The 26347-nt window shown below is 37.5% G+C and overlaps 1 protein-coding gene across 8 annotated transcripts in view; it reads right to left on the bottom strand.

Moving 5' to 3' along the window:
* The window catches only part of KCTD1 (potassium channel tetramerization domain containing 1), a 91735-nt gene that overhangs the window by 5689 nt on the left and 59699 nt on the right, over positions 1-26347 (bottom strand). For 7 of the 8 annotated variants that reach the window (XM_058176416.1, XM_058176415.1, XM_058176414.1 and 4 more), the window contains one exon: positions 2047-2191. In XM_058176416.1, coding sequence (XP_058032399.1) covers positions 2047-2191 — 145 coding nt within the window. Of the gene's footprint in view, positions 1-2046; positions 2192-7166; positions 7892-26347 lie in introns of those variants that run through there. The other variant, XM_058176412.1, reaches the window with a different exon arrangement.

The raw sequence follows: 26347 nt of genomic DNA, 5'->3' as shown, positions 1-26347 counted from the left end.
ATAAATAAAAATTTACACATTTATGGTTTCAAATTTTAAGTTTGAAATTTTAAGTTTTAGTTTAGTCCTGTATTGGTGTGCATATATACGCACATTAAACTTTATACATTTAACATGATGTGCTTTTGTATGTCACATCTGGAAAACTAAAAACTTAAGTACAATAGGAAGTGCTCTTCTGAGGCAGACTCATAGTGTTATAATAATTTGAAGATTATTGCTCAAGAAAGGTATGCATTGTCTCCATTTAACCAATATACTATTATTTCTTTTTAACAACATATCTCTACATTTCTGATTTCTAAGACTCTGTCAGTATTATTCATAGCAAGTGCTTAAATTCACAAAAAGACTTAACAAATTTCAATTAACTAATATTTAAAGTTTGGGATTGAAGTATGTTTTAAATGCAAAATCACCTTTTTCACCACAGTCCAAGAATCTAAAATTCTACACACAAAGATTCTAGATATTCAGAATAAAATTTAACTGAAATCATTTCTTAGGAATGAATTAAAATTATTCCCATTTAAATATGTGTTTTTAACTGATATAAATTAGGATTCAATAAAGTAATTTTTATTTTACTTATCAAAATTTGAGATACTTAAAAGTCCAACTAGAAATAAAGCTAATTGTTATTTTTTTAAAAAACAATAGAATAAATGGAGTTAACAGTAAGTTACTAATTGAGTAGAACGTTTGGTGTAGTAGTTAAGGCACCAGGCAAGAAACAGGAGATTTTGAGTTGTAGTCCCATCCTAGACCCAAAGCCACCTGGGTGATCTTCAGCCAATCATGCTCTCTGAATCCTAGGAAGGAAAGTATCCCCTTCTGAAAATATTGCCAAAAAAACTGCAGGGACTAGTCCAGGCTAAAGTCAGGAATCATTTTTTTCTACCTCTGTGTTTAAGAAGATGCTGGATAGTTCAATTTAATTTAAATTAATTAAATGAAATCTTGAGTTTAGGATTGGATTTGATAGCCTAAACAGTCCCTTTCAACTCTAGGATTTTAAGTCTAAATTTGTGATTTGGACAGTAATATTTTTTTTCTATCTTTGGAAGGACCTGAATTTAGTGTCCACTCCATCATGTGGTTCCTTCAGATTACATTCAAAATCAGAAGAGCCTTCAGATCAGATCATAAGATTGTTGTGACGATAAAACTATGGAAGAGAAAAGAATCTCATATGCCAATTTCACTATCTGAAGAAAAGTTGGGTAAAAATACATACATTTATGATTTCCTGAATCATATGTTATAATACTGATTCAACTACAGTAAGTCACATTAATAAACAAGCCACATATATGGTTTAAATAAAGCGTATCTATTCAAATTGGATTAAATGAAATATAAATTGCATAAAAGGTCCACTGGTTCATGTCAATGACTCATTTTACTCTGCATTTTGTTTCCAATAATAACCCCAAGAAGACTGCAAGGTGATAAATATAAAAACAGCAGAGTTTTTTTCCATTATTGTCCACCAGAAGTTTATTTTCAGAAGCAAGCTGCTGATAAAATGGTGATTAAGCTTCCAAGGCAAATGTGTTTTAGCAAAAAATAATCCAGGCTGCATCTTCTTCAGCTTTTCCTCCTCCGCTGTCAATGTTCCAGTGCTGCAGCACCCCTGTCCCTCAATGCTATTAGCACCTTGGATTCCTTTTCCTCCCCTCAGGTTTCAATATCCTGGATTTTTCTCTAACACCTTCAAGTGAATTTGCCCCAAAACAACCAATCCCATCTTGTTCTACATATAAAGAAAAACAGCCCTGTTTCAAACAGACCAAGACTTCTGAAACCGTTTGGGTTGAGGCACAGCTACCCAAGATAGTATACATTTGGCACAACCATACTTTTAAAATTAGAAGTTGAATATTGCTTTGCTAATTTCAAATATCCATTTTAAGTAACTATACTTTGCCAAAACCAATCAAAACAATTATTCTCCAAGTGTTTTACAATAGTTAACTAGTGTTACTCAAACAATTGCTTTATAATCCTTCTGTTACTATGAAGATGACAATAAATATAATTCACCTTGAAATCATCCGGTATGAGTAGTTTTGAAGTTCGTAGAAAATTCAAAATATATCTGAACATTTGGCCATCTCTGTCGATGAAGTAGTGCTGCTTCAGGCTATCCAAAACAATGGGCTCTGTGCCATCAAATAGCCTCCCAATTCTGAAAATAAAAGAGAAATCAAGACCAGCATAAATTTGCCATCAGCACACATAGCCATCACCCGTAGCAAGAAATAAATCCTATTATGCTAATGGCTTGATTTCATAGTGTTTCAATGTCTAATCAGCTAGTTACAATGAAAACAGAGCAACAAGGGTATCATCTCTCTTTCTATAGTTTCTTAACGCTGATCTGGGAATAAACCAATTGAGCTAAGTGAAGGTTTTGTTTGGGGAAATATACATAGGATTGTACAATAAAGCGTTTGCTATTACTCGATGAAGACCTATCAATGTTAAGGACCTTTAACCATTTTCTTTAGTTAAAATATCTTACAACATAAATATCCAGGACAGAGATTACAATAATGTTCTCTGCATCTAAACAATCCAAGAATTTAACACCTGAAATTATTTTTGTTATACTCAAAATATTTACTTTTTCATTCTTAAAATTTGACAAAAAACTTCAAGTTAATCAAAGGCTCTTAAGTAAATTGCCATAACATAAGAAGATGGATCCTTTCATGGGTCACTAACAAAGAATAGGAATAAATAAGGAGAAAATCTACCTATAAGGTTGCTAGGAGCAACCATGAGCTGTGGTGGTGCAGTGGTCAGAATGCAATACTGCAGGCTAACTCTGCTCACATTGCCAGGAGTTCGATTCCTTCGATCCTGATCAGCTCAAGGTTGATTCAGCCTTCCATCCTTCCAAGGTTGGTAAAATGAGGGCCTAGATTGTTGGGGACAATATGCTAACTCTGTAAACCGCTTAGGGAGGGCTATAAAGCACTGTGAAGCGATATATAAATCCAAGTGCTATTGCTATTGCTATGAAGCATGGCATATAATCAAGCAATCAAATCTCAGTGGAAAGGAATAAAAAGTTGAGTCCCCCAATTCATAGCAAACTTAACTTGTTATAAATATCCTTGACTTGGGGATTAGTCAATTTGGTCAACTTTGTGTGATTTGACACTAATATTCAGGATGCTAAAGTACAAAAGTAATTATGACGGATACCGATATACTGGTGAACGATTTAGCAAATGATAAATATAGTTCAATTTAAGTAAATATAAAGTGATATATCCTGAGGCAAAAGAACTTAATTTCACATATAAACTGCCAAGCTCTGATGTAACTGTAATTAACAAATAGATATTTTGGCTTAGTTTATGATAGCTGTGAAAAAGGCAAAATATCATAATTAGGAAAACTAATTTAATATTTTAAATATAATAAATTAAATATTAAATTAAATATTTTTTAAAAATCAGCATTAGGAAAGCGTTTAAAATTAAAATGTCCTCATAGATATTTATGGCACGTCTGCAATCTTAATACTATGTACCGTTCTGATTGCCAGATTTGAGAAAGGATGTAACAGTAAAGTCTTTCTGGGTTCCATTTTCTATTATGTCTAGCTAATCAGGTATAAAAACATAACTAATCACTTATAAAAGGGATACATTTTCCTGCACTAAAAGGTTATCAACCCATACCCAATACCACCAATGACATCTGCTTCATAAAGAAAATATTTAAAAATACATTAGAACAAATTTAGCCTAATTTATAACGTTAAGTTTCATGTTCTTTTTAGTCAGCAAATTTGCTATTTTAAAAGAAGGCAATACAATTCAAAGAAACCGACTGCCATTAATTACTGCTTATTTACAAAATTAATCAAAAAAACCAAAGTGTTGATCTTGTTCCCTGCTGTGTTCTCTGACATCAAGGATAGATTATTCCTGTCTCTTTGCTAAGTATATGGACACATTTATAAACACAAGCAATCCTCCATCATTCCCCCCCCCCCCAAATAATGGCTAGGATGCCTACGTGAAACCTAGGAGAATCCTTGGAAATAAAGATGGTTCTCAATCTGGTGTTTTGCAGCATGTCAAAAAACGTAAGAGCCATGGTGGTGCAGTGGTTAGTAGGTGCAGTACTGCAGGATATTTCTGCTGCCTGTTGGCTTCCTGCAATTTGGCAGTTCAAATCTCACCAAGCTCAAGATTGACTCAACCTTCCATCCTTCCGGGATGGGTAAAATGAGATTGTTGGGGACAATATGCTAACTCTGTAAACCGCTTAGGGAGGGCTATAAAGCACTGTGAAGCGATATATAAATCCAAGTGCTATTGCTATTGCTATGAAGCATGGCATATAATCAAGCAATCAAATCTCAGTGGAAAGGAATAAAAAGTTGAGTCCCCCAATTCATAGCAAATTTAACTTGTTATAAATATCCTTGACTTGGGGATTAGTCAATTTGGTCAACTTTGTGTGATTTGACACTAATATTCAGGATGCTAAAGTACAAAAGTAATTATGACGGATACCGATATACTGGTGAACGATTTAGCAAATGATAAATATAGTTCAATTTAAGTAAATATAAAGTGATATATCCTGAGGCAAAAGAACTTAATTTCACATATAAACTGCCAAGCTCTGATGTAACTGTAATTAACAAATAGATATTTTGGCTTAGTTTATGATAGCTGTGAAAAAGGCAAAATATCATAATTAGGAAAACTAATTTAATATTTTAAATATAATAAATTAAATATTAAATTAAATATTTTTTAAAAATCAGCATTAGGAAAGCGTTTAAAATTAAAATGTCCTCATAGATATTTATGGCACGTCTGCAATCTTAATACTATGTACCGTTCTGATTGCCAGATTTGAGAAAGGATGTAACAGTAAAGTCATTCTGGGTTCCATTTTCTATTATGTCTAGCTAATCAGGTATAAAAACATAATTAATCACTTATAAAAGGGACACATTTTCCTGCACTAAAAGGTTATCAACCCATACCCAATACCACCAATGACATCTGCTTCATAAAGAAAATATTTAAAAATACATTAGAACAAATTTAGCCTAATTTATAACGTTAAGTTTCATGTTCTTTTTAGTCAGCAAATTTGCTATTTTAAAAGAAGGCAATACAATTCAAAGAAACCGACTGCCATTAATTACTGCTTATTTACAAAATTAATCAAAAAAACCAAAGTGTTGATCTTGTTCCCTGCTGTGTTCTCTGACATCAAGGATAGATTATTCCTGTCTCTTTGCTAAGTATATGGACACATTTATAAACACAAGCAATCCTCCATCATTTCTCCCCCCCCCCAAATAATGGCTAGGATGCCTATGTGAAACCTAGGAAAATCCTTGGAAATAAAGATGGTTCTCAATCTGGTGTTTTGCAGCATGTCAAAAAAGGTAAGAGCCATGGTGGTGCAGTGGTTAGTAGGTGCAGTACTGCAGGATATTTCTGCTGCCTGTTGGCTTCCTGCAATTTGGCAGTTCAAATCTCACCAGGCTCAAGATTGACTCAACCTTCCATCCTTCCGGGATGGGTAAAATGAGATTGTTGGAGAAAATATGCTAACTCTGTAAACCACTTAGAGGGCTGTATAGCACTGTAAAGCGGTATGTAAGTCTACATGCTATTGCTATGTCACTGTCACATTTTATTTTTTTAATTATTTGGAAAAAGAGTGAAATGGGAGAATGTACAGGCATCTAAAAAGTATCTGTTCAGTAGCATCCTTCTGCATGTTGAATGTCATTTTCAGACATTCAAGTCAGAATATAGTATTTTGGGAAAAGGGGCGTTGGTGCTTACCTGAGACGCACCTTCTAGTTCAGTGGAGACAGCAGTCAGAGTGGGTGGAGCTCCTCTGTTCAGATTGGATAACTGAGTCTGTTGAAGCTGAAAGTCCCGCCCCTTGCTGCTGGGAACCCCAGATTTTGATGAAGGCGAGAAAAACCAGACTCAATGCGTCGTGGAAAATAGAGAAACAAATTTTATTATCCAAAACAAACAAAAGAGGATCCAGACCGAAATAGGGAGGGGCTGACTGCTGTCTCCACTGAACTAGAAGGTGCGTCTCAGGTAAGTACCAACGCCCCTTCTCCGTTATGGTGGAGACAGCAGTCAGAGTGGGACATACCAAAGCCTAGTGTCCCTAACTACGGGAGGGATCGGTCTGGACAGATTCAACCTCAGATACAAGTACCTGCTGCAGCACCCTACGGCCAAAGGCAGCTTCAGCCGAAGCATACTTGTCCACTCTGTAGTGTCTAATAAACGGAGAGGCGACGACCAGGTGGCTGCCCTGCATATCTCTGGCAAGGATGCCTGAGTAGACCAGGCCGCTGAGGTAGCTGCACTGCGAGTGGAATGCGCTGTTAAACGCGGGGGCCTAGGCAGGGATCTCATTTCGTAAGCCTTAGCTATCGTATGCCTAATCCATCTGCCTATAGTGGACGAGGTCACCTTACGCCCTAAAGAAACAGGAAGGAAAGACACAAACAAGGACTCTGTTCTCCTTAACTCTGCTGTTCTCTTAATGTAAATTCTCAAAGCTCTTCGAACATCTAAAGTATGCCAACGGCGCTCTAACCCGTGAACTGGGTGAGGGCAAAAATTAGGCAAATTAAGTTCCTGCATGCGATGGAAAACTGAATTTACTTTAGGAATGAATGAAGGATCCAAACGGAGCACTACTCAATCCGGATGGAAAACACAAAGATCACTGCGGACAGAGAGGGCAGCTAATTCTGAAATCCTTCTGGCAGAGGTGATAGCCACCAAAAAGGCAACCTTACAAGTTAATAGCCTCAGAGAGGTAGACCTCAATGGCTCATAAGGAGGCCATGTTAGGGAATTTAGGACCAGCGAAAGATCCCAAGTGGGATATCTGTGGACCACGGAAGGACATAAATTTTTGGCCCCTTTGAAAAACCTCCTGATAGAAGGATGTTGAGACAAGGAAGTCAGTGGATCACAGGATAAAACCGTGGAAATAGCTGCTACCTGTCTACGAAGTGTGTTGGGAGCTAACCCCTTGTCTAACCCTTCCTGCAAAAATTCCAATATATGCAAAATGGAAACCCAGAGTGGAGAAACCTCCGCCCTTTGACACCAGGAACAAAAAGCCCGCCAAGAGGCTGAGTAAATGCGTTCAGTGGAAGGCCTCCGGGACGCTAACATAGTCCGGATAAGCCTGGCAGACATATTGTCTCTTCTCATGGCGCCCCGCTCAAGCGCCAGGCGGTCAACTGGAGCCATAGAGGATCTGGATGAACCAGAGCCCCTTGAGATAACGACACTCTGCTGGGAGGAATCCTCCAGGGGGGAGCCACTGACAGCGACTTGAGATCTGCGAACCAAGACCTCCGAGGCCAGTGAGGGGCGATTAAGATGACCTCTGCCTGTTCCTCCAGAATCTGACGGACCACTCTCGGGATGATTGAGAGAGGCAGGAACGCGTAGAGTAACCCCTCTGGCCATGGACTGCGAAGAGCATCGACTCCCTCTGCTAGATGATCTGGAAACCTGGCAAAGAAACGAGGAAGCTGCGTGTTCTGCCGTGTTGCGAACATGTCCACCACTGGAGTGCCAAATCGATGTGAGAGGTCGTTGAACAGATCTGGATGCAGACGCCACTCCGCCTGGTCGATGACTTGACGACTGAGCCAGTCTGCCTGAATATTGGACACCCCTGAGATGTGTTCTGCAGTCAAGGACAGAAGATTCCGTTCTGCCCACAGGAATAGGGTCCTTGCTTCCTTCATCAAGGACTTGGATCTGGTGCCCCCTTGTCGGTTGACATGAGCCTTGGCTGTGATATTGTCCGTGAGCACCAGTACATGCTTGCCTGATAGATGGTTCTGGAAAAAACAAAGAGCTAGATAAATAGCCCGTAGCTCTAGCCGGTTGATAGGAAAACGGCGTTCAGTGATGGACCAGCTCCATTGAGCCAGCAGCGATTTGAGGTGTGCACTCCAACCGAAAAGACTGGCATCCGTAGTTACCACCAAACGATGAGGCTCGTGCAAAGGAGATCCCTTGGAAATCGCCGATGACAACCACCAGAAGAAGGACTTGCGAACCTCCTTGGGCAGTAGGACTTTGAAGTGGAATTGCCTGTGCCCGCTCTTTGGAATGGCAACAGGAACCACTGGAGGTCTCTAGTATGAAATCTCGCCCATGGAACGATGGAAATGGTTGAAATCATCTTTCCCAGGAGTTGGGATAATGACAGCAAGGAAACTCTGCTTTCCTTTATTAAAGAACCAGCTAAAGATCTTAAACTACTCTGTCTCTCCTGAGATAAAGAGACTCTACCTAATATGGAATCAATATTTGCTCCTAAGTGAAGTAAACAGGTTGAGGGGGTCAAATGACTTTTCTCTATATTAATAGAGAAGCCATGTAAAGAAAGAGTCTGAACTACAATCTGTAAATCCTTCTGGCCATTGACTCTGACGATGATAAAATTAAAATATCATCCAAATAACAATAAAGTCGAATAGGTATGGACCTAAGATGAGCTGCCATAGCAGCCAAGATCTTGGTGAAAACCCTCGGGCAGAAGACAACCCAAAGGGCAGTGCCCTATATTGATAGTGAACCCCTTATAACAAAACCGAGAAACTTCCTATGATCCGGGAAAATAGGGATATGAAGATAAGCTTCAGTGAGGTCTATGGAAGTGAGGAAGTCGCCTTCCAACGCCATCTAGAATCGAACGAAGAGAGTGCATTTTAAACTTATGATAAACAATAAAACGATTTAGTCTCTTGAGGTCTAAAATGGGCCTCCAGCCCCAAGATTTGGGAACTAGGAACAAAGAGAATAAAACCCATGTCCCCTTTGCCTTACGGGAACTGGTTGAATAGCCCTAATCTCCATTAAATGCTTAACTGCTGCCGCCATATGGACCCGTTTATCCCTGTTCCTAGATACCGGACAGCGAATGAAAAAATCTTTTGGAAAGGAAACAAATTCCAGAGACAAACCGTATCGAATTGTATTCTTAACCCAATTATCAGAAGTAGTGAACTCCCATTGATCCACAAAATGGGCTAACCTGCCCCCTATGGGAGGACTAGCAATGCACCTATCGATGACGCCGGAATGGACGACTTCCTCCTCCACGAAAGAGCCGCTTGGAAGGAAAGGGCCTACCCCGTGAAACTCTATCATGACCTCCTCTTTGTCTAGGAGCCCAGGACCCCTGGAACTTGGAAGAACCAGCGCCCCATTCAGAACCTCGAAAGGAAGATTGACGAGAAAAGGGAGTAAATCTGGCTTCCCCTCTGCGATAGACTGAAGGTAATATCTTTCTTTTGTCTTTAGTCTTGACCAATAGAGGGTCCAACGCAGCACCAAAAAGTAGCTCCCCTGCGAAGGGAGCCGATGCCAGCCTCCATTTGTGGCGGGCATCCGCCTGCCAATGTCTAAGCCAGAGTAAGCGTCGAGCCGTCAAAGCTGAAGCCATGGATTTGGAAACAAAACCTATGGCATGTAAAGTGGCATCCACCGAAAATTGAACAGCTGCAATTATCTTATTCAGGTCCTGGTGGATACCAGTATCCTCTGCTGGAAGTTTATCCTGTAATTGTCTGAGCCACAACAAGGTGGACCTATTAAAGAAAGATGCTGAAGAAGCCGACCGGATTGCCCAAGCTGCACCTAGATGAGCTCTCTGCAGGACTTGCTCCGCCCGTCTATCCTCTGGACGAAGGTTCTCTTCAGGCTGGCCCGGAATGGATGAGGAAGATGCCAGAGCTGCAACTGGACCATCTACAGTGGGTGTCTGTAGAGCTGAAGCTAATTTGGGGTCCACATTGAAGAAACGTTTGTCTGCTGAGGAAGGAACCGTAGAAGAACCAGGGGCTGTCCACTGGCGTTTGATTACGTCCATGAAAAGTGGGGGTGCTGGAATAGAATCCGAACTCGGCCAGGTTCAGAAAAAAGAATGTCAGATGCACCCTTGGAGGATGATGCCACAGGTTGATCCGAGGAAGAACTCAATTGAGCCACATTCTTTGCCTTGAAAAGCAAGGACTTAAAAAGACTAGGAGGAAAAAGACCAGTAAATGCCGGCTGGTCAGGTAATAACCCTTCATCTTCAGACAGGTCAGGATCTCCCCTTTCTAATCCCTCCAAAAGAGAGGGATGGCTAGTTACTGAGTGGGTAGGCGAGACTGTACCCAGCTGTGACTGCATTTCCTCCTCTTCAGGATCCTCCTCCTCACTGATAGCCTTGAATGGGACAAGGAAGCCCTCTCAGATATCTGCATGCCCGATAAAAGGGTCCTTTGAATCGTCTGTTCAATGATTGCCTGAATATGTGGCGAAACAGGCAAAAGAGGCTCTGCCCCCTGACCAACAACGTGGGTTGCAGTAGAAGGAACTATCTGAGAAAACTCCTCAGGAGACTCAATAACTGGTGCATCAACTGTATGAGAAACTGGAGGAAGGGATCCCCCCCATAATGCGTCTGTAGGAATATCCACTGGGCAACATTGTAAGGAAGCTTGACCAGGAGAGGTAGAAATAATACCCTCTCGAATAAGAGACCCAGCAGAAGTACTGGGTTCTGGATTGGCCATTGAAGAAGAGGGTAAATTAGAGACTGCCCTACTACATATTCTCTGTATTGCTTCATCTCTTCTCTGCTCATCCCTCAGAGATGCTTTAGACGACTTACTGCGGCCTGAAGTAGGTGGGGCCTTGGTTTTCTGCTTGGAAACACGGCTGCACTTTGCAATAGGGGCCTTGGGAGAGACCCCTCCTGATGGACCTTGCTCCTCCGGCAATGGAGACCCCTGGCGTTTGTTGGATTTTGCCAAGGCCTTAGGCATGATGAAATATTAAGTTTCTAGACCTCAATAAGGCCAAAGAATCACTTCTCCTCTTTTTTTTTTAAATTCAAAATGGCGGCCGCCAATAGAGAGAGGGAGAAACTGACTAATAAAGTCCGAACTGGAGGAGAACTGCAGCTGAAATAATGAGAGCACAAAGCTCCACGCCCAAATTAGCCCCTAACTCCGCCTAATGTAAACTTCAGGACTAATCTTCTGAAGACTCACTCCAAATGTGCTCAAAATGGCCGCCGGAGTTTGGATAGGGGAGGGGCGGAGTGAGCACTAAGCTCTAAGCGTCTCCTTCCGCAGCTGCAATAAGCAATCCATTTAAACTGTTTTGGGCGGGAAAAATCAGATCGCGCAAAATAGGAGACGGAGGGCTGGGTAAATTGCAGGCTACCCTGTGGGAGCGGAAACCAAACTCCTCAGCGATCAGAATTAAAGCCGGGCGGCAAACTAATCCAAACAATTTCTATACCGCCCAGCAAGCCCTCGGCAGTGCTAGAAGCTGCCCCAACGATACCGGGAGTGAATAACTCCACTCATCCAATCCCTGCTGGCTTCGGGGGCGCTAAAAACCCCACCAAAAATATCCTGGAACGCCTGCAGCTCAACAGGATTGAAGCAGAAGTAATAATAACTTCTGCAGCCAGCGGAGAAAAAATAAGAAAAATGTTACTCACAAGTATGTATCCTGCAAGTCAGGCAGGGAGAAATCCACAACGCAACCGTCCAGGCTGTACAACTGAGTCAAAATCTGGGGTTCCCAGCAGCAAGGGGCGGGACTTTCAGCTTCAACAGACTCAGTTATCCAATCTGAACAGAGGAGCTCCACCCACTCTGACTGCTGTCTCCACCATAACGGAGAATCTATCTGTTTTCCATAAATATCAAAAAGTTTTTTGTTTTGTTTTTTTTAAAAAGGGTCATATACTATGTCACTGTTGCTGCTGCTTCTCTTATTAACAATTGCCCCACCTTTAGAATATAACATTATCCATTGTTCTGATCCTTGTATGTGCTTCTTCAGGCAATTTCTATGTATACTTCTCATTTAGGTCATTTTCAGTAGTAATCAACTAAAGTAAGGAGAAGTAGCGGAAAATGTAAAGTGAGTGACTGTATTTTCAAACCATCTGTCTTTACTTTGTGGAATCACTGACCTTCTATTGAACTTCCTGAACATCTATTTTGATTTTCATGCTAGAAAGGGTGCAACCAGAAAGTACTAAATGGTAAGTAAAATGGATTTTATTTAAAAGGTTCAATTTAATTATTTAAAATACAATATAAAAATTTAGGAAGATTTTAGGAACTACCATACTACTAAACTTAATAAAAGTGTTTTTTCGGTTTGATTATCAAAATCTATTTACTTCATTTTGTTTCATTTTAGAAGGCAGTTACTATAAACGTAACTCTAGTCTGTGACCATGATAAATTCTATATATTATATATAGTAATATAGGAAAAAGTATTCTAGTTTTAAAACGAATTTGAAGTCAATATTTGATTGACTTAAATGTATGTGTTATGTACAATGTATATTGTATATTACTGAAACATATATACATAATAGTATATTTAAAATTGACTATAGATAGTCCTTGACATGACCAAAATTGGGACTAGAATCTTGGTTGTTGATCTTAGAAGTTATTATGTGAGACTTCATCTAACTGCTCTGATTAATGACTACAGCCCTGGCACTCATGATTGTGGTCATTAAATGATCATACAGGTTAAATGGATGAAATCCCAGGTAAGGAGCAGAGGGTTCCTCAGTGGGGTTGGGGAAAGACTCTGCGAAGCTCAGTTCAGGAGTTGAAAATCCTTCCTGCTGAAATCCAAGGATTTTCAGTCCCTAATCAAAAAGTGGCCCGAGCTGGGGCTCCCAGGGCCTCCCCACTTTTCTATGGACCCAACACTCATTGCACTGACTTCCTACTTGGGTTTCAGCTCCATCCCATCTCTGGGGGTTAGCTGAAAGAAAGGCAAAGACCATGCTTTTGGTTTTCTGATAACTGAATACTAGCTGGGCTTTGCTGAAATACTGTGCTAATGTTCTCAATGCTCTTTTAAGGCCAGCAGATTTTCCTGAAAATATTGCTGCATCATCTGCATAAGATAAAACAGAGATGTGTCTTTCAGCCAGTTTTTTGTGGGGCAAAGATTTGTGTTGAGGAAAAACTAACTGTACTCACTCCTGGATTGGGAGGCCCTACTCGTAGCCACTCTTCTGGTTTACCTCTGCTTCAATTTAAGCAATGTACTCAATGTGGACTGTCCTTGAAGAAATTCAACAACTGCAGTTGGTCCACAAAGTCTGAGTAACTACATATGGATATACTTTGATAAGCCCTTGTAGCACTACTACATAAACTGCACTGGTTTCTAATAATTTTCCAGATAGAATTCAAAATTTTGGTTTGTCTCCTCTAAATTTGCCTTTCACATTACAAAATTAGTAGTAACAACCTTACCATTTTTAAAATAATGCAATTTCATGGAAATAAAACACCAACATCCAATGCTATTTGAATTCATATTTTAAAAGGGAAGATATGAATTTGTTCAATTTTATATGAGTTTCAGCTTGAAAACAGCATCTCTTCCATTAAAGTAAAGAAAAAAATGGTGTTTCATTGCCTAGCAATTTAACAATCTTAATCCTAACTTTAATCTTCTATTAAAAAGCTGCAGCTTGCAAAATACTCTTGTTTCAGGACAATGATCTTGAGATTATCATTACAGCTCCTCTTCTTATTTTCTTTCCACTTTGGTGATTGTAATCAGTCCATCCCCAAATTCTTAAAATGTTCTTGTTTCAGACCCTTCTTCCTAGCCATTTTACAATTTCCACTACAGAATGTCAGATGAAAATAGAGCTCCGCCTTTAGACTTCCTTTAGATGGCTTTATGCAAATATGATGTAAAAAAATGAAAAGAACATGCAGTTTTCACACAATGCTCTGGAACCAACATGCTGGTCTGTATCTAGCGTACTTTTATTTTTATTTTTAATCAAAGTAACAGAATGAAATTCTGTTTTATAGAGATAAATGCAATATACCTTAAAAGAAAGGCTACTCAAATGCACAATATCGAGAATACATGGCTTGGTAATGTTTCTGTAAAAACATTTTGTTTGGTCAAGCACTACCTTGTACAGAGCTCATTTCTGGACAAGTCACTTTAAGAAAATTCATGACTAAACCAAATTAAGAGAAAGATGGTAAGGAAACTAGAAAGAAAGGCCTATGAAGAAAGGTTATAGAGCACAACTTTAGATGTAAGGGCCTTACCTCTGAGTTTTCATCTACCATTCACAGAATTCAATTTAAAGTCCCCACTTTAAATTGCCATGCTTTAGCCAAATATATTTTTCTTAGTCCTTAAGAAGTGCAACCAACCTGATGCTGGTAATTCATCACTTAGATAATTCATACCATGATTTCAAAAACTAAACTCCCGCTGACACCATTTGCACAATCAGCAATTCATTTGTGCCCCCCCCCTTTGGAGTATTGAAGTTTTCACTAGCCATTAGCTTCTTAAGACTGGTTCCTAAACTTTGGGAGTCTAAGATGATTTGTCCTCATATATATTAGCCGGAAGAAATAATTCTTAATGGGCTTGCTAAATATTGGAGGCTTTGTCACATCCACAATACCTGCTCTGGCAGAAAACATAGTACTGACAGAAGAGAATATTTGTCACTCAGAGTTGAATTCGATTGTGCTTTCTGAGCTTGGTTGTTTTGTTGCAGACATTTCATTACCAATCAAGGTAATATCAACAGAACTAGTAAGGAGTGGGATTTGCTCTCCTTTTATATAGTGGTTGTTTGCCCTGTCAGTGTTGGTGGAAATGGTCTTAGGCGTTCTTTGACTGGGCTGTTGTTTCATTCTTAGTCATGTTCTGTGGTCTGTTGCTATGAAAGGCTTTCTACAACTTTCCCAAGATTTCAAATGAATGGAACATGAACTCAAAATTCTATTCCTCAGGTCTGTAAGAAAGTTCTTTACTTACCTCTCTCCCTCCACCAACTTATGCTTATTCCCTATCCACTATTCTATTTCTCATTAGTAACTGTTAGAGGAGATCCTTGACTTACAACCACAATTGGGACCAGAATTTCCACTGCTAAGCAAGGTGGTGGTTAAGTGAGCTGTGTCTAATTTTATGACCTTTTTTTTTTTGGTCACAATTAAGCAAATCGCTACAGTTGCAAATCTGGTTTCCTCCATTGGCTTTGCTTATTGAGTGTTGGCCGAAAAGGTGGTTAATGGCAATCATGTGGCCCCAAGACACTGCAATTGTTGTAAATATATGCCAGTTGGCAAGCAAGCAAATTTTGATCATGTTACCTTGGGGATGCTGCAATAGCCATAAGTGAAAGGACTATTCATAATTCACTTTTTTCAGTGCCATAATAACTTTGAATGGTCACTGAACAAATGATTGTAAGACAAGGACTACCTGAATTCACTACAATAACATAAAGGTTCAACTATGAGCTCACACATCTAGCAAAATGAACTTCTAAGAGCAGATTCTCATTATTCACAGGGTGTCCATTCCATTCAAACTGCATTAGGAAACAGGACTGTGAAAAACATACTTTATACATCTGCCATTCTATTTTAGCACAAAACACACACACACTCTTTAGCATGTGGAAACATTCAACATTTTACCACACATCATAATGTCCAACCTGCATTATTTATCCAAGCCTATGCTAAACAGTAGAAAATAAAACTATCTGTACTAGTGTTAGCATTTGTTGATAACAAAGACATTTTATTCAATATTTTCACCTATAGAAAACTGTTATTGTTAGTTCAATTATGTTGTCCAACTTCTTTCTACATTCCAGGACCATGTGAAAGTAGTTCTTTCATTATAAAGTCTCTTCATACTTAAATTATGCTTTAATGCTTCTTCCCCTCTTTGTACCTCATCCTCTTTTCTCAAAAGGTCACTTTCTCACACATGCCTGCATTTGTTTAACATTTGTTTCTGAACTTCTAAGCAGATGCATGATGAAATTGATAATTTCTGTCAGCTTCACTGTGGCTCAAGGCAGAAAAGAGTTATACAGTTATAGGAAAATAAACTATTCACAAAATTAACAAGATTGAAGATTTAAAAAGTTGTTTTTATAGCAAGCACATAAACAAATAATGAATTTAAAAATGAAATAAATGAATTGGTCCCCTTGACATTCTTTTGCATCCTAGATGTTTCAAAATAAGGGCACATTTTGTCCCAAATAATGATTTAGATCAAATATGACTGAAAATATGAGTAATAATAGAAAAACTGTTCAATTCCACTATGAATTTCACTCTGAACACACTAAATGACTGTTTCTACTAAACTATTCTTACAACTATCAACAAGTCATGGAGAAAGGTTATCAGATCAGCCTAATAGGACTCAGGAATAGGAATTAAGGAGATTATCATGCCTCTTAACTCAGTCTTTTAAAGAAAGGCCTAAGGATAGAACATTTGAGTACTTTCTTCCATTTTTTTAGCACCCTATATCAATATAACCTCTATTTTTCTTTTGGTCCACTGAAGCCATTCCAAAAACCTGAGACACACCTTGGAACCATATTTTAACCAATCAATTTTGTAACACTGAATGAAAAACACTCCACACTTCACTATTAAATAATCTGCAAATCTCATTAGGTCTAACATTCAGAATAATGCAGATTAGGCAAGCATGTTTCAGTTTTGTATTTAAACATAGTTTTCTGAGTTTACTACTACTACTACTACTACTACTACTACTACTATTATTCTAAAAATATAATGAACAATTGGTTCTGTCATTCATTAAGAAGTCTAGTGACAGTTAGCAAAACCACAATATGGTGAAAGGGAACCACAGCAGCAACACATGACTATCTGCAGATTTTGTGACAGCTGTGCATTAAGATTGGTTGATGAAAAAATAGGTGAATGTCTGAAAAAGAAGTTTGAGATAGATAACAAATGTGAGAGAACAACAACAAAACTACAGGGAAAGTACCTGTTGGATTACTGTTATCAGGCCTGCAGAAACAAAGTTCTCCACCATTCTATGCTGCCTGGTCCGATCACCCAAGTAGAGAAAAGGGTTGGTTTTAAGAATTTAGGTTCTTAAGGTTCTTAAGAATCCTGATGTCTGTGTTTCATTTTATAAAGCAAATGGACATGCAAACAGAATGCTCATGATTCATGAAAGACTAAATCACTAAAAAAGCCAATATGATGTAGTGGTTATAACTCTGGATTAATTCTGGAGATACTAGACCTACTATTAATCATGAAACCTGGAGACACAATTCTTGTGAAGCTATAATAAGCTATTATATACATTTCTTTGAACTTTGAAAGAAAGATAGCATGTGTCCATGTGTCCGCGCGGGGCTGGCTTAAATCGGGATTTTAATGTTAAATTTATTAATTTTAAACGGGGTTTTAGTATGGTAAATTTTAATCACTGGGCTAATTTAAATAAGTTTTTTAAATCGTATTTTAAATCTGTATATTGTATTGTCGGTTTTTTATTATGCCTGTACACCGCCCTGAGTCCTTCGGGAGAAGGGCGGTATAAAAATCAAATAAAATAAATAAATAAATAAATAAAAATAAATAAATGTGTCCTAAATGAACTAAATAAATAACAAAGAAAAATAGTTAATACTAATATAATCATGTTAAAATTAAAACCAAAAAATACTTTTTTTTTTCCAAATATCCTCCTTGGAATATCAAGGCATTCCTAATAAAAGGCAGGCAATTTAGGGACAGAAAGCATACCTGCAATTACCCATTCCTTCGCTTCCTTTTCATAAAACATCTGCTATATAGCCTTCTTTAACAGAAAACCTATTCCTGAAAGAAATAATTGAAGTTTTCCTTCAAATAACATTTTTGTAAAATGTTTTATAGTTTATAAGGTTGCAATATAAATCTTATGAAAGATTGCAACATAAAACCTTGTTTCTTTCTATTTTAAAATATGACAAATGCTATCACAGTGAGGGCAAAAATGAATGCAATCCCAAACATTTTAGTTTAGCACATACTCTGGCTAATACTAGTTTACTCTAATGTTTGTAATTCTTTCCTTATAAAGCTAAGAATGAGGTGGGAAGTTATCCAATTTTCACCTTGTTTCTTTCTTCTGAAATGAATCATTAAGATAGTGATACTTTTGATGAATTATCTCCCACAAAGGCCTGAAGAAAATAGATTCAATAGATATACTTAAAGGATCATTTGTCAATTTAGTATTGACTATTTGGGGTGCTCTAAGACAGGAAGAGAATTCATTTTTTTAATATAAGTTGTGAAGCCTGAAGCATCATCTTAAGCTATTTAAAAAGAAATCAATTTTCAGATGGATAAAAAAGCCTAGAAAAGTCTTGACGAACCTGAGTAAACCTGGATCTCATTTTAACAATATGGCCAGGCAAGTTTAGAATCTACTTCCAAGAGACTTTGTAGGCGGGGAAATGTTTGTTGCTACTTTTAGAATTTGTGGTTATAGCTCCTTAACTGAAGCCATGAATTACTGTCACCCAAAACATAATGTCTACTTGCACAAGAATATAAATTAATTGCTACCTCTAACAAGAATACAAAGAAAAGCAATAGTGCAAACTGGATCATTATGTTTATGTATGAGGGAGGAAAATATTGTCTCTTGTGACCATGTACATATTGTCCCTATATTCGGATAACTTCACAAAACAGCCATAACATTGTTCAGACTTTTTTCTTTTCAAATAATATTACAGCCTCTTTTAAATTATACCAGATGTGTACTTTGTGGCTGTAGAAAGGGAAATTTTCCACCGACAGGAAAATCTGCCCAATATAAATGTCTTGAGGAAAACTGTAGCAGAAGGAACACAAATAGCTTAACTGCACTCATGGCTCAATTAATATGGTGGATGAGTGAAGTTGAGGACGTTCTGCATTTGGGTTCCTAAATATATTTAAAAGAAGCAATGCTTGGGCCACTTCTGAAGAAATCAAATCTGAAACCACAACATTAGTTATGTTAATTTGCTATTGTTGAGTTTGTTCTTTTACCCTGGTTTATGTGTTGTCTTTGTTTTTTATGTGATTTTTCAAATATTGTTAGCCACTTTGAATCATGAATGTGAAACAATAGCCGTATAAATAAATTGAACAAATAAACTAAAGAAATAAGCAAACATTCCCTTCTTTGGCAAGATGCTTCAGTGGGTATTGGTCATTCAAGTCCATTCTCTGTTGATTTTTTTTTTTTAAGATACATATCAGCACAATTTCAGGTTGGCTGTGGGAACAGAAACTGCCTTGGTCATGCTGTGAAATGACCAAATATGACCCTGTTTGTCCATCTGGATCTCTTAATGGCTTTCAATATGATCAATGACAGTTTTCATCCTGGACAGGCTGCCAGGAGGGGGACTGTATTACAGAGGTTCCATTTCTATTTAGAAGGCTGTTTACAAAAACTGGTGCTAAGGTTAAAATTCTTCCTTAGGGCAGTTAGGTTATGGATTGGCCTACGGCTCTGTTTATCCTCCATTCTTATACAAAATTACTGGGAGAAGTAATCCAGCAATATGGACTGAGGTGCCATTAATATGCAGATTATACTCAGCTTTACCCTTTTCTTCATCTAACACAACGGAGGCATTTGGTGTTCTGAACTAGTGCCTGGACAGGGAATGGACTAGATCAGCGGTCACTAACTGGTGGTCCGTGGACCACTGGTGGTCCGTGAGAAAATGTTGGTGGTCCCCAGAAAAATTAATTGCATTTTTTTATATTGCAGTAAATCAGGGGTCCTCAAACTACGCCCCCTGGGCCAGATAAGTGCAATGAACGTTTGTGTTGCTGCAAAGAGTCTCCCCCTCCGGAGTCTTTTTGTGTGGGTTGGAAGGGGGCAAAAATTCTGACTTGGGGTCTGCTTCAGCTGCCTGGTGTGGGGCTTTGGGCAAAGGCTGGAAGGAAGCGCCGCTGGTGGCAAAGAGCCGGAGGGCCTTGTTCCAGTGGGACTGCATCATGGCCTGGAACTGTCTGATCATCTCAGCCCGCTGAGCCACCAGGCGCTGGTACCTGGCCTTGCACTCTCACAGGTCTTCCCTCTGCTTGGAAAGCCTAGTCCTCAATGCTCGTAGTCCTCAATGAGGTGCTTCTGCTGAGCCTCCTTGTTGCTCAATCTGATATGAACTGAGCCAGCTGTTTTGCCAACTCTTTCTCATGGTGGCTGCTTAGCTCCAGCAACTGCTTTCCGTTGGGGCCCTAAAGAGCCCGGGCAGGCAGGTGAGGAGTAGTGTAGAGGCTGGCAAGGTGCCCCTTGACATGAGTGACATTGAACTGGCCATGCCTACCCAGTCACATGACCATCTTGTCACGCCCACCCAGCCAGTCATTAGGCAGATCATATTAGTGGTCCACAGAATTTAAAATTATTAATTTAGTGGTCCCTGAGGTCTGAAAGGTTAGTGACTCCTGGACTAGATGATGGCCAAAAAATTGAGACACAATCTCTGAGACACAAGATGAAGCTACTATTTATGAGTGATGTATCTGTCCATTTGAGTCAATCCTAGAGTGGTTCACATTCATCCTAAAGAAGCAGGTTTGCAGTTTGGCAATGTTCCTAGATCCATCACTTGTAACTAGAGATCCAGATGGACATAGTGGCATGGACAGCCTTTTACTAACTATGGTCAACTTACCAACTACAAGAAAACAGTTTATAGCATAAGCTATTTCTTAGCTATTTATCCTGACTGCTCAAGCCATTCCAGTTTACTTTTAATAAACTACAGTCCATACTGGACAATTACACTGCACTTTCTCAGGGACTGGGTGCCAAGTCCATACTTGCATATACTGTAGGCAACCACTCAACTTGAAGCAAGTTTTAACAAGTAAAAAAGGAACGACATGCTAACATAGGAACCAGACCCTGCCACAAATCCAAATTCCACATCTAATTCAACAACATAATCACATAATCACCAGTACATACAGTACGAATGCTTTTCCTCAAATATGATACATACAATTATCAGCAAGCAATGTCCTTCTGATTCTATATAGGACAAAGGGAACAAACTTTGCAAAAAACAGCAAGAAAAATGTTTATAAGTTTAAAATAGGGCTCAAAACTATGATAAAATAAAAGGAAAACATTTCAAACTTCCAGGATACTTTATTACAGATCTCAAAGTGTCAATTTTTTAAAAATATAAGACTTCAACAGCACCATTAAGCAAAGCATTGCTGCAGTTACAAACATCAAAAGGTTTGGGACTATTTCAAAAGGTCACAAACAGCACAATGTTTTCTTAAGATGTTACAATCTACATATGGTCCTCCCCTAGCTTTCCCCCAGGTCATCCCAATTTAAATTCTATGTCTATCATGCCACTCTATGCACCTAATGAAGTAAACGGCAGTTCACCAAAGCTTATTCTTTCCAATAAAATTGTTAGTTAGAAAAAGTTGCTATTAGACTCCTCATTTTTTGGTTAAAATCTTCAATAATTCAATTCCTATTTTCACAATTCATTCCTCAAATATGGATTTCAGAAAAACTTTAAAACATGTTTGAATTGGTAAAAATATTTTCCTAGTCCCAGGAAACTGCAAATTGAGTTAAATTACATAAAGGTGTAGCACCAAACTGTATCACCAGGCTAGCAACTGGGAGACCCCGAGTTCTATTCCTGCCTTAAGCACAAAGCCAGGGGATGACTTTGGGCCAGTCAGTCTCTCAGCCCTAAGCAGCAGTTAACAGCACACCAGTTCTGAAATCTTGCAAAAACAAAAAAAAAAGAGGACTTGTCCCGGCAATTGCCAGAAGGAAAAACTGACTAAATGTTGAATAAAAATATAACGGACTGTTTACTAAATAAAAAATAACATTTTATATGTCACATTTCAAAAGGCATATTTAATTGCATTATTAATATAGGATTATAATATTTATCATCTTATGAGAGTGATTGTATATCTGAATTCAGAATATTCTAACTGTTTCAAATGCCCTGCCAGCTTTCTCTTCTAGTGACAATTCTTTTCTTTTGATACAGCACCAAATCCACTCAGAGTATCTGGTTCAATTCCCACCCCACCCCACCCTCATTCCTTGTAATACAAAGGAAAGAGTTATTTTATTCAATTAGAACAGTTCAGTTCCTTTGTTATCCAAGATTATAGCAGAGCTGAGATCAATAGGTAAATAATTTTCTGATTCACTGACTAGACTGTTGACATCGGAAATTAAACATGTCATTCAAACCACTTCCATTAGCAACTAGCTTTCACTTACCAGATTCTAGTTAATCAAACATTTAAGTAGGACTCCAAGATCTCTCATATAATCCTGTCTGCAATCAATTGCATTCAATTTTTAATCTAGATTTTTAACGCAATGTACTGTTTTCTTTCTATTTCAGTTTTTTTCCAACTAAACCTATTTTAATTTCTGCCCATTTGCCTATTATGGGCTTGCTTTGTTACTAAAACTTTCCCTAATTCAGGAGTACCTCAAGTTATTCAATCTGACTTATCCCAATCTATGACAGTTTTTCTCTTTTTAAAACTATCAGTAAAAAAGCATAACTGTTCCAAGATCTATAGATGTCATCTTTGTAGCTTCTATTTTATTCTAAAATGAATACAGCAGCTTTTCCAAACTTGATGCTATATGGACCAACTCTCACCTGCAAGCTAAAAACCCAAAGAATTAAAGTTCATTTATTCTAAAGGTTATATTCATTAGAAGGAAAACTTGCAATGGTAATTAAAATTTTGATCACCTTGAGTACTTTTAAAAAAAAAAAACAGACTTCAAAATAATTGAGATTAAAATTTACATTAATGGTGCTTTCAAAAATACACTTTTAGAATCTAGAGAATTATCCTGGGCACATATATGAGCCTGCAACAGCAAGCATATAAAAACCATGTAGGCTAGCAAACAGTAGCAATAACAATTTTTAAAAAACTAAAAAGAGGAGGTGACTGATATGTAATAATCAGCGCTACATATGATTAAATAAAGTTTTGATTGTTAAAATATCTGTTTGAAGAAAATGGCATCCAACCCAAAAGATCTTCATCTTTTCACAATCTACTTTAACTAAGCACTTGTAAACAAATCTCCCAAAGGATAAACCTTTCCAAACACAAAGCCAACAAAAAGTGAACTAGAGCCAGCCAGAAACATTCTGGAACTTGGCAGCTATATCCTGAAGCTTCAAACATGCCCTGTGGGTGGCCATGGGTGTTGGCTGCAAAGCTACCAAGTCTGTTTAGTACTGCAATTATATACACATTGTACATTAAATTACTTAGCATCACTATAGCAATTTAGGAAATATCCTGCATAAGATTTTTCATTTGGAAATGTACTCAATGCAGTTTAGAAATATTTCTTAGAATCAAATATTTAATTATTATCTTTCAAAATACTAAAGAATTATGACCAAAATCTGTAAATAGAAGGTATCCTACTTATTGACAGTAGCCCTATAAATATTTGCTACTCAATGCATCTGTAGAGGTTATATCTTTTATAGAAACTACATGTTAAAAGAAACAGGAAAAGAGAAAAAGTATCACAATTCTTTTACTTGTCCCAAAGGTGCTTTTTCAAGAGGCAACTGGACTTTCTGGTTTTGCTTTGAAGATATTTCACTTCTCATCCAAGAAGCTTCTGAAGAAGCGAGACGTCTTCAAAGAAAGCTGAATGACCTGGATGACTGAGACTCTCCACAAACATTTAAATTCTTTTACTTATATCTTCTAAAATATTGGGATTGAAAGTCTGAAATATAGTAAAAGGCATATGTACCGACTTCCTCACAATCAATGGCAAAGGAAGGGGAGAGCAGAATAATGAATGAAGAGTCATGAAGAAGCGAGAGTTGCTTTTTCTTTAGTTTTATAAAAAGCTCTACTAGCGGTAGAAGAATTGTGGGGACAAAACTGGAGATAAAAGTATTATATAAATTGTCTGAGCTTTTCTAGAGAGAAGACAAAGAAATACAATGAATGAATAAATAATCCATTGCAAAAATAAAGTAAAATCATATTTGGAGCAGGAACAGGACAGAAACTAGATAACACAGGATACTTGGTTTAGGAATATAAATATATAGCCAGGACGACAGTTCTCAATATGCCTATATTCAGAAACAAAAGCATATGCCTCTTACAATTCCAAACTTTTACATCTCATTAATATCTGAAAATACTCAGTCACTGCAATTTCCATCAGCAAAGCAGAACTTGCTATTTGAATCATTAATTGCTCCAGCCATTAGTTTCTGAGGAGGCACTGTAGCTAGTTCTTGGTTATTGATTGCCTATTTTAGTAACCATTCAAACTTATGATGGCTCTGAAAAAGTAATCCTCAAACTTATGATGATTGTAGCAACCTTGCCCTCACAAGATTGGTATTTGTGAGCTTCACAGCTGGCTTCTGACAAGCAAAGTCAATTGAGAAGCAGGCAATAAATTTTAAGTCATGGTCACCACTCAATATGGTGTAAGGTAATTAACTTAACAATTGCAACAGAACTGATGTCATGAGTCTGCCACAGTCACAGTCATGATTCGCTTAACGGCCATTTTAGCAACAGAGTTGCTAATCCCAACAATTGCAGTTATTAAGTGAAAACTACCTGTATAATACTTACCCATTTTGACGTAGCTCTTTTCTATCAGTCATAGCTAAGATGATTTTTACAAAAAATTAATGCCAAAGAATATAGAGCTAAAATGTTACATTTCTTTGAAAAGGGCAGACAGTCTAATTTGTGGAAACAGTGTAATGCTTTTATTCCCAATTATAATAGTGGTATTAAATTTAACAAGAGAAATATCGATATTTCAAAGATCAAACAAGAAATTTAAAACAAAATCACATTATATAGTTTTTTATATAGTTTGTTATAAAATGAAAGCGTGTTAAATTGAATAATGTAACTAATGTTAGAAATTAAAATGTATGCTAACTGCCAGAAGGCATATTTGATGTACCCAGCTGGACTGTAAAGGTAAGACTAAATGTAAACAACTTATATTGTGAAAAACCATTCCAAGATTTTGGTTGCAATAGGGTAGAAAACTAACATAGCAAAATAGCTAATAGAGTTCTCTTAGTGAGTTAAATCATCACACTTACCTTAACATCTATGCATATTTATTAGTCAGAAAAGAGTCCAGTCACTTTACTTACATTTATTTTTACATAAGCGTTATATATTATGTTAATTATATAATATAGTATATATTATGAATTTTTTGTCAGACTGGATTACCCAAGAGGAACAATACAATACAGCTTGATAAAATTTGAGTTTTTTCAATTGAGTACTCCATTCTGCTGTTACTTTATTATGTCAAGTATTTCAGGGACTGTTACTATTTTTTGTTTCTCAATTATATTATGCTCTCCCTACAAATCCTACAATTTTCACATTTTATAAAAGAAGTGGAAAAAGTAAATTCCAAATCCAAATACTAGAAATCTACAATCCTTCCCCAATCTGTCATCAACAGATTTTAGTAATGTTTTCTGAAAATAAAAAATGCAATATTTCTGCAGAAACTGATGCAAGGGAATATATTAATATATTTGGTTACTTTACAATTTGCTTTTATCTATCAAAGCTAAATAAACACTTTGTAAATTAACTACTAGCCAAATTAAAACAGCAAAAATATGTAACAAGAACAGTCAGTCATTTCTATACAACAGGCACAGCTGATTTTTACTGTGATTTGAGCAGAAGTAATATTACAAGCAATCCTCCTTTAAAGATAGCCTCATTTAGTGACTGCTTACAGTTCTGAAAGTGATGAACTCTACAACCAATCCTTGGATTTATGACCTTTGTAGGTCTGTAAAGCAAAGGAAAGCTGAAGTAAGCAGTCATTGTTTCATTTAGCCATCAATTTGTGAGCTATTTGAGAATCCAATGAAATAAGCACTATTTAATTAATAATCTCTTTTGAATTATTATCTTTTGATTATGAACTTTTGAGACTGAAAGTTTGTGCTGTTACTCTAGAGTAAGAGACCTGTTCCATTTTCTTTTTGCTGCTTTTTCTTTTGCTGCTTGGTTGAATAGTTTAAACACTGTGTGCTGCTGGTATTACAAACTTGCTGCCTCCCAGATACTTTTGTTTATTAGTTTTATGGAGCAACACAGATAAGTCTAGCAACTACCATAATTATTTTGAGGCAGCTTAGTCTAAGGAGCTTCTGGAATAAAATAGCTTCAAGGAAGTAGCACCATCTCTTTCTTGTTATAACTGACTGGATATTTGATTTAGATAGCAAGAGGATGTTTTAGGGCAGACCCTTTTTAATACATCTGTTGTCTGAAAAATCCAGACATCCATCCAGTGCAAAAGCCACTTTATTGTAAAGTAGAATAATAC

The sequence above is a fragment of the Ahaetulla prasina genome, chromosome 3 (genome assembly GCF_028640845.1).
Source record: "Ahaetulla prasina isolate Xishuangbanna chromosome 3, ASM2864084v1, whole genome shotgun sequence".
In the NCBI taxonomy this organism is placed as follows: domain Eukaryota; kingdom Metazoa; phylum Chordata; class Lepidosauria; order Squamata; family Colubridae; genus Ahaetulla; species Ahaetulla prasina.
Note: the sequence above shows the minus strand (reverse complement) of the source record. Positions and strands in the feature narration are given on the sequence as shown.